At 40.3% G+C, this 8,692-nt stretch overlaps 1 protein-coding gene across 1 annotated transcript; it reads right to left on the reverse strand.

Annotated features, from left to right (window-relative positions):
• Positions 1-1,057: 1,057 nt before the first annotated feature.
• Positions 1,058-8,258, reverse strand: LOC140229177 (lithostathine-like). Its single transcript, XM_072309442.1, has 3 exons — positions 8,119-8,258; positions 2,545-2,742; positions 1,058-1,414 (listed from the first exon to the last, which is right to left on the reverse strand). Exons 1-3 carry the CDS (start codon positions 8,256-8,258, stop codon positions 1,228-1,230), a joined length of 525 nt encoding a protein of 174 aa, XP_072165543.1. The 3' UTR covers positions 1,058-1,227.
• Between the last annotated feature and the right edge of the window lie 434 nt (positions 8,259-8,692).

Consider the following 8,692-nt stretch of genomic DNA (forward strand, 5'->3'; position numbering starts at 1 on the left):
TTGTTTCTTTTCAACTTTTGCACTTTTTAAAATTCATTTTGCTGGGACATTACCTGGAGAAATAAGAGCTTAGATTATTCTTTACATCTAACGCTTTCTAAGAATAACAACGGTGAGAAGTAGTCAGACAAAGCAAATGATAGGTATGTCATTACAAAAATCAACCTCTTTATTGTTACGAAAAAGACATTAACATCTCAAAACGTCTTGAAAATCTATGTTTCAAAATATGACACTAGTAAAGGCCATCAAAAGGATCATGCAAACATATAAATGTACGTTAATTATTATATACATGTATATGTATATATATGTATATGATTATATACATGTGTATATAGATATATACATACATATATCAAGCACACACACAATTCTTAAAACAACAATAACAATCTCCCAAATTTTAATAGTAAGCTTTCTTTATTAAAGAAACTTATTTGAGAATCTTTTCTACCTCATATCCTAATGATTATTAACAACGGGTTGGGAGTGATTTAGTCGATAAAAGCAGTTACATTTGAATGTGCGGTGAATCAAATTAAACAGGCTGTATTTATCACTTTAATGATTAGCACAGGTCATTCATAACGTTTATAGAAACAACGACCTTGTTTGTTTGCCTAAAATGAATGAGCCTAACCTTGGATTTCGGCGTGTTTTTTTGCTTTTTTTTTTCAATCTATGTGGGAATGTTTACATACGTTTTTCATTCACAATAATGTTCCAAAGTACGGTAATCCGGTGTGTCAATCATTTTACGGTTGTTCATGTTCACAACCTCGTTGCGTGAACTCAGAAGAATAACTGTGCCCGTTAACTCTAATATGCGCAAGATTATAATTTATTTGAATAGTTCGTTTACCATCAAGGTATGAGGATAAGATTCGAATATGCCTTAAATCTGAATACCAGATAAGACATGCTCATTGTGGCTGAAGTGTCACCATCCGTAATTACCTTCCATTAAATGTCATTTAAAATTTAAACGAGCTTGTATTGCTAATGCTACAATAAATTAAGTAATAACGTTAAACTTTTGATGCACATTACAAGTTTTACTTCACCATAGCAGTGACGGCAGCACTTATGATATTAAGTAACATTTTATGACAAGTAGCATTTGGTATGTTAGGCAGGCAGAGTTATTCCCATAATTATTGTCCAGTAGCCACCGGCATAGCCGTGGATGCAAGATTTTTGTCGACATTTATTGTGACGTTCCCGCTATGGCATGTACTGATACTGACAGATAAAAGAGATTTCTGTTTCAATGCTGGAGGTAACCCACGTGTTGTCCGCCCTGTTGTCGAAGGAGTGTACAGCCTGGATGTGGGCATTAAGCTGAGGTTGGTCCGGCTTGAAGCGGTTCCACGCACGGGGCAGAAAAGGCGTGCCGTCAGCCCAGTAGTATCTGCAAGGAATTGATGAGAAAAAAAAAAAGGTGATAGACCCATAACGACTTATCTGACACGTGATTGTCTATTAGATTTCCTGCAAGCATTTACTTCCGTTGAAGTGCGAATTCATTCCGTTTTCAATTTAATAGCAAACATAACATCAAAGAAACAGAATGGTAGAAGTTTGTTTCACTAGCTCTAATCCGACGTTACACTATATGTAGTGATAGAGTCGTATCGGTAGAATGGTTCGTTATTCCGGAGGTCCGCAATTTCGAAAATGGAATAAGCTTCGTTATTCCAAAGGTTCATTATTCAGATGGTCCGTCAATCCGAAAACGAAATAAAGTTCGTAATTCCGAAGGTTCGTTTTATGGTACGCACCTTCTAATCATTTTTGGATTAACGAACCTTATTTCAATTTTTTGTATTAACTAAACTTGGAAATAATGAACCTTATTGCATTTTCGGACTTCCCAACAACGAACATAATTTCATTTTCGGATTAACAAACCTTTGGAATAACGAAACTTCGGGATAAAACCACAAACGTTCGCATTAACGAACATCTATATATGGATATGTATACGGATTTTGTGTGTCTCGGGATAACGAACCTTTTGAATAGCGAACCTTATTTTACTTTTTACCTTTAACGATAACGATAACGAACATCACTCGTTGTATCGGTAGCAAATACGCAAGTTTAAAGATGTAATGTCATTGCCTCACAAATCCCCTGTTGACTTGTGCACAAATTCGTTTTTAATGAGGTATAGAGAGTATAATATGTTATGACTTTTGCATCAGAATATTTTGATTTTGCGATAACTTGGAGATGACCACTTATAAAAAGGAGAAATTGCTAGATTTGGGGTAGATGTAATGCTTACATCGTCTCTTCATTTTCGCTTCTACATGATAAAATGGGAAACTTAAACACATTTTTTTTTATTCCTTCTGTTGTGTTTGTCTATTGAAGAGTAGAAATCGAAGTTGAAAGGTTGTCGTCAAGCATCAGCTAAAAAACTGTATGCAATTAATGTGCACTATCTTTATCTATGAGACATGGGCACTTTAGCACTTTCCGGAGGCATTAATGAGATCAAGTTAGGATAGAAAGCCTAGCAAAATAATGTCTCACTCATTGTTTCTCCTCTCTGCAAGGCCCATCCAGACTTTATTGTTGCCACCACCCGTGTATCGCAGCCAGTTGTGCTGAAACCTGTTGTGTTGAATGTCCTTGGTAGTGATGAGATAGCCTTTTGGTGCTAGTGGGCTAGCCCGGTAACTGAGACATTTTAGCTGAGCCTGCAACCAGGGCAGCCTTTCCCAGAAGTACCTGTAGGAGACACACATAAATAGATTTAAAAGTAACCATATGAGCAAGTAAAAGCTAACCTGACCAACATTACTTCTATTTTCGTTGGAAGCCTTTAAGAGACAGACTGCGAAATTTTGTTTTCAATTCAAGTTTCCAAATCATGAATACGCTTGGATCCATTTCAATAAGGGCATCCATCTTTTCGTGCCTCCATCTATTTATGCAACTTGTCTTTTCACTGATTTTGGGGGAGACATTTTTACTCTTCTTAGCAACCAACAAAATGTGTCTGAGTGATTTCCCTAAACCGTGTGTCTTGTGTGTCAATGACGCTATGCGAGATAGGGACTAAAGCAGCGTCGCAGCCGGTCTGTGATATAATTTATTACAGCCGAAGAGGCCCGTGTACATGTAATCCAGAGAAATTAAATTGCTTTCATATGACACTTTCAATTGAGCAGCGTCCTGGTGCCGTCGCATTCGCCATGGCGCCACATGACAATTGTGTGTGCTCTATTATATCATGGAGGTGAAACAGGTTGAAATATCATCTGTAGGTTGGGGTTTAGATTGAATTTGATTTTTTTGTAGCCGCCCTCTGTCCATCTCACATGCTGGTAAGTGTTCATCTCCGAGACATGAGCATTTTCCACCTTCCTGAGACGTTAATGAGATCAGGCCAGGATAATCTCGTGAGACCTCGTCTTCCTGACTTCTCTGGTCTGAGAAGTCCAAGGAGGTATTTGTAGAAAAGACAAGGAAGCGAGACACGAGTTCTCGTCATCTCAAACTCTAGGTTCCGATAAGGCCCGACGGCGCGTGTCCGAGATATCTATTCCCAACATCTCGGGTCTGAGAAGACCAAGGAGGTACTAGAAGAGACATAGAGACGAGATATAAGTTCTCGTCATCTCAAACGCTAGGTTCCAATAAGACCCGAAGGCTTGTCCGAGATCTCAATTCCAAACATCTCGGGTCTGAGAAGACAAAGTAGGTACTAGAAAGGACAAGGCGACGAGACTAGATTTCTCGTCATCTCAAACTGTAGGTACCGATAAGACCCGAAGGCGTGTCCGAAAACTCGCCTTCCTAATTTCTCTGGGTCCGAGAGGACCAAGGACGGAGGCCTACTAGAAAAGACAAGGCGGCGACACACGAGTTCTCGTCATCTCAAACTGTAGGTTCCGATAAGACCCGAAGGGGTGTCCGAGATCTCGTCTTCCTGAATACTCGGGGTCTGAGAAGACCAAGAAGGTACAAGAAAAGACAAAGAGGCGAGATACAAGTGCTCGTCACCTCAAACTCTAGGTTCCGATAAGACCCGAAGGCTTATCCGAAAACTCACCTTCCTCACTTCTCGGGGTCCGAGAGGACCAAGGACGGTTTAAAAGACAAGGAGGTACTAAAATACAAGGAGGCGAGACACGAGTTCTCGTCATCTCAAACTCTAGGTTCAGATAAGACCCGAAGGCTTGTCCAAGATCTCGTCTTCCTGACTTCTCGGGGTCCGAGAGGACCAAGGAGGTACTAGAAAAGACAAGGAGACACAATAATCGTCATTTCCAGCTTTTGGTTACGAAAAGATCTCGTCTTCGTGACTTCCAGGTGCGAGAAGACGAGAGCTGAGAGCTCGTCATTTTGACCTTTTGGGTTCGGGAAGGTGCGATGAGAAGGCGAGTTGTGAGATCTCGTCTTCTCGACATCTCGAGAACGAGGAGGCACAAAGTCATATTCTCCTACCAGAGAAGTTCAGAGGAGGATCGAGATCTCACAACTGCCCTTCTCGTCTTGTCCGATCCGAAAATTCGAGAAGACATTTCATATCTCGCCTTCTAGCCTTCTCTGGCCCCAAAAATGCGGCGGAGGCGAAGAAACATCTTTTCTTCTCGGTGGTACTTATCAGCTTCCGTATTCAGGAAAATATTTACATTACACTGCATGAAACGTTATTTCTAGCTGAGTTAATCGTACACTTTTGGCGAAAATCTATTTCCCTTTTTGATGTATCAAACCATCTGAAAGTTTAACACTCAAGAGGCATGTATGGAAAAAAGCTTGGGCTATTTACTTACATGAACATAAGAGTCGTGCTTTAATTAGGCACTTTGTCTCTTGACGATGTCAGTAAAGCGCTCTTTTGTATGCCGAAATGTGCAGCGAAAACAAGTATTGTCTCATTGTCTTGTTGCAAAGTTTTGCATAATGGCATGATAAAACTGACTAATCTGTAATCCTACAGCGCCTCGCGATTATCTTAACACATTTTGTCCCAGGATGTACCCACCTGAAGAGTCCAGGGCCGAAGACAAAACTCTCTCAACTTGACCTACGAGATTATTATTCAGCCACTTTGTGAAAGACTACGAAATAGGAAAGCTTAATTTCAATCGAGTCCTGCTCAAAAAAAAAAAAAAAAAAAATAGATATCAGAGCAGATTTTGAGCAACCTGTTAATTTCACTGCCACTTGAACGTGATCTCAAATAAAACGGTTTGCGTGCTATCAGATTTTATCACAAACAAAGGAAGGTTACTCAGAGTCCCGTCTATATTCATCACCGTCGACGTCAGGAGACAGGAAGTGCCTGTAAACATTCTAACACTAGCAAAAGGAAAAAGAAAAAGGAGAGAAAATGTTTCTCATCCCCGCTACACCTCCCCTCCCTCCATTATCACCCTCTCCATGAAAAAAAAAAACACCAAAAACACGCACACAACACACTGGGGACAAAGGGATTGACTCGAAAGTCTCACGGGAATGCTTCGTAACGCGCGTGGGGTACGTCATATGCAGTTAAGTCGCGTGGCACACCATTTCGGAAACACACTGACTTTTCAGATTTTGCCAGTGCTTTACAAAAACATCACAATACATCACACTATTATTCCAGGTAGTATTTTCTTATATCCTTTTGAAAATGTAGTCTAGAAGTAGAGATATAGTCGTCTCCTAAGTAAAGATCTTTCAGGAATGTTTTTGCCGCCATCACTCAAAACATCTCATAAGGCGCGGTCACACTGGCAAAACTTCGAGATTCTAAAGATCGCGATCTTAAACTTCTCGATCTTTTGCCAGTCTGAACGCGCCTATGGTCATACTCTCTTGGACATTCATTCCAGACTGCAATCACTCTTCCGTGAAGAATGGGGTGGTAGATTCGTACCCGGCAAATAACGCTGATGCCAGAATGGTCCAATGTTTGAACCCACAACCTTATGCTAGTAAACCCATAACCACTGAACCAGTGCACCCGAATTTGTGCCAAACAAAGAATGTCGATATGGAACCCTGCATAGCACTCCGATTTGAGAGTCGAATTTGAATTTTATCTACAGATAGAAATCTGTAGTACAAGGCACAGTCTGTTTCAAGTTCAAGTTTGGCAATATGAATATAAGGAGAGATATATCATTGGGCTTCACATGTTATCTCATCAACTAAGGTATCTTTGCCATTTGTAAAAAAAAAAAAAAAAAAAAAAAAGAAGCATGGCTACTATATTGTGTACATGTTATATGATGATTGAAAATAGGATGCTGTGAAACTCCAGACCGACTTTTTCTGCATAAAGCATGCGGAGTCATCTCTGCTCAAGACCACTGTGATGGTTTTGTAGAGAACCTATGGACGACTTGGAATGATGAAGCAGAAGTAGTTCGTTGGGATGGGACCTCTATTACGGTGACTAAGATGCAACCGACCAATCCTCCTTGCACGTGACAGTCGGATCCAGTTTCCTGTCACTTAGGGTGTACCTTTGTCATCCTCCCACGGGATTCCAGATTTAGCTGTCAGTTCCTGTTGCTCTCTAATTATAGAATACCTACATGATTGTCTTCAGATCTAATATATATTTTATTTCTAATAACTTCCCCAATGTTCACATGAAATGTTAATGCCGTACGAGTTAATCAAACTATAAAATGATAGCAGCTATACTCTCTTTAGAGTTGAGACCCGCTTGTGCAGCACTGATGAAATAAAAGTCATGATTTTCGAAAGCATCCCTGCAAAGTGGTAGAGGATTGAGAACAGGGATGATAGAAGGGCAGGTAAAAAGGTAGAAAAACAAATGCAAACAACAACAGGAAAGGACAGACAAGCGGATGAATATGTAGGCACAGCCCCGAACAATAATGGATTTAGAAGAACTTGGTCTTTAGTAGGTGGTAGGGTAACAACAGAATGAGATTAAAACAGTGAAGTGATGGGTTGCAATAACGGCTGACCAAGACTGATAGTAGCACTACTAAAAGTAGCGCAAGGGTGATAGAAGAAGAGGAAGAGGTAGACGTTTAACTTTGGGTTGGAGATGGAAAAGTATCAGTGTGGCATTTTGCAGCATTATTGTTATCCAATCAACAAAAACAGGGTTAGATCGGTTGAAGTATAAATACTTCTCCTGGTGGTGACACAGCTGATGCAGTGGTTACAGATGTTGAAAAGGTGGAAGTAGTATGCAAAGAAGGGATACGGTGGCATGAAAAGCAATGCTAACAATGATGATTATAGCAATTGAAGCAGATCTCATCTTTTCTGTAGTAGAGGAGCAGTTGCAAATTAATTGGAGATGGAGAAGAATCAATTGAGACACTTGTTTGTTTTTTATCCTTCGAGTAGCGTAAATGCATTGGTGTATAAATAGGCCTATGTATATGTGATATATGTACACATGGCACATATCGAAGTATGTAAGTAGAAGTAGAGATAATACTACTAGAAGAAGTAGCTTTTGGGCGAGTGGAAGGTGTAGTACTAGTGGTATCCATTTGCAGCCTGGCAATGGTGACTGGGTTGGAAGCCTGTACGATCCATCTCAACGCATCGGAAGCTAGATAATGATGATAATTATTTGTAGGTTCTTCTATTCCTTAGCATAAATTATGAATGATTCCTTGCTTTCTCTGTGTCTGACACAATCTTTAAATCTCACCCTCCAAAAATTATGCAAACGCAGTTTTTAAGCCTAGAATTAATTCCTCACTGCGTTGATTGCTCTTTAGATTCTTGATTACAGTAGAGTTTTCGTAGATGAAGCTTGATGTCATTCTACAGACTAATGAATGAACAGGTCAGGTTCTGCCCACTTTTCTTTGGTGTTGATGTTTTTAAAATGTAAAAGCATTGGTGTGATTGGATGTCCCAAAGAAATATGTCGATTCATCTTTTGTTTTTAATACTATAAACTTTGGTGTTTTGATTTCTAGTGTATGTTTACCTCTATAGGGAAATAAACCAACAAAATCCTCAATGATGAAAATATGTGTCACTCTGGTGTCACGGAATATTGGGGAAGTCTCTTCTCTGGTGGAACCAGAAAGACGTCAGCATGTTGAAGCTAAAGAGTATGTCTAGTTATCCACCGACAAATTGGTTGAGAGCATCCAAACTTACTTGTAGCAGAACTTTCCAAAGTTGGTAAATCCCGGTTGACAGCCCTGCATTGGGTAGATATTTTGTCCCGGCATCGCCTGTCCATAAGATTTAACCGCTAAAGCGGACAGTACGAAAACTGGAATCAAAAGGTTCCTCATGGCCCTATTAACGGCTGAGACGAGATGTGCTCAGAATTCTCTTCCGCTCTGTTAGTAATATCCTCTCGTTCGTTTCACTCCCTTTTCTTCAGTCTGCAGTGTAACGAAGCTTGTTATAGAACGACGAACAATGTATGCAAATAGTGAAGGGCAATGCCTTGACCATGAATCTTGCTCACAAAGTACTTCACGGCTCCGAGAGGGTGATACAAGTAATGATGATAGCACTGGACTTGCCAAGTGGTTAGAATGTGGGAGAGTGGGACGCTCCGCCTTTCGCCTACTTGCACTAGTCACCTTTCATCACCAAAGAGTAAAGCACTTCTGCACGTGGTCTCAGCGAGGATCTATTTATAGGGCGCGAAATCTCCTGGTTTAAGCTCAATAGTCTCGGTGAAAGACATAGTGTCTATTTCATTTTCCTCTGCTGCCGC

This window comes from Diadema setosum, chromosome 5 (genome assembly GCF_964275005.1).
Source record: "Diadema setosum chromosome 5, eeDiaSeto1, whole genome shotgun sequence".
Classification (NCBI taxonomy): Eukaryota; Metazoa; Echinodermata; class Echinoidea; order Diadematoida; family Diadematidae; genus Diadema; species Diadema setosum.

Excerpts from the sequence above, each read along its gene's own strand:
- LOC140229177 (XM_072309442.1), bottom strand. The coding sequence starts at position 8,258 with ATGAGGAACCTTTTGATTCCAGTTTTCGTACTGTCCGCTTTAGCGGTT. Across the intron at positions 2,743-8,118 it reads TTTGGAAAGTTCTGCTACAA|GTACTTCTGGGAAAGGCTGC; the intron begins GTAAGTTTGGAT and ends TGTCTCCTACAG. Across the intron at positions 1,415-2,544 it reads GCAGAGAGGAGAAACAATGA|ATACTACTGGGCTGACGGCA; the intron begins GTGAGACATTAT and ends AATTCCTTGCAG.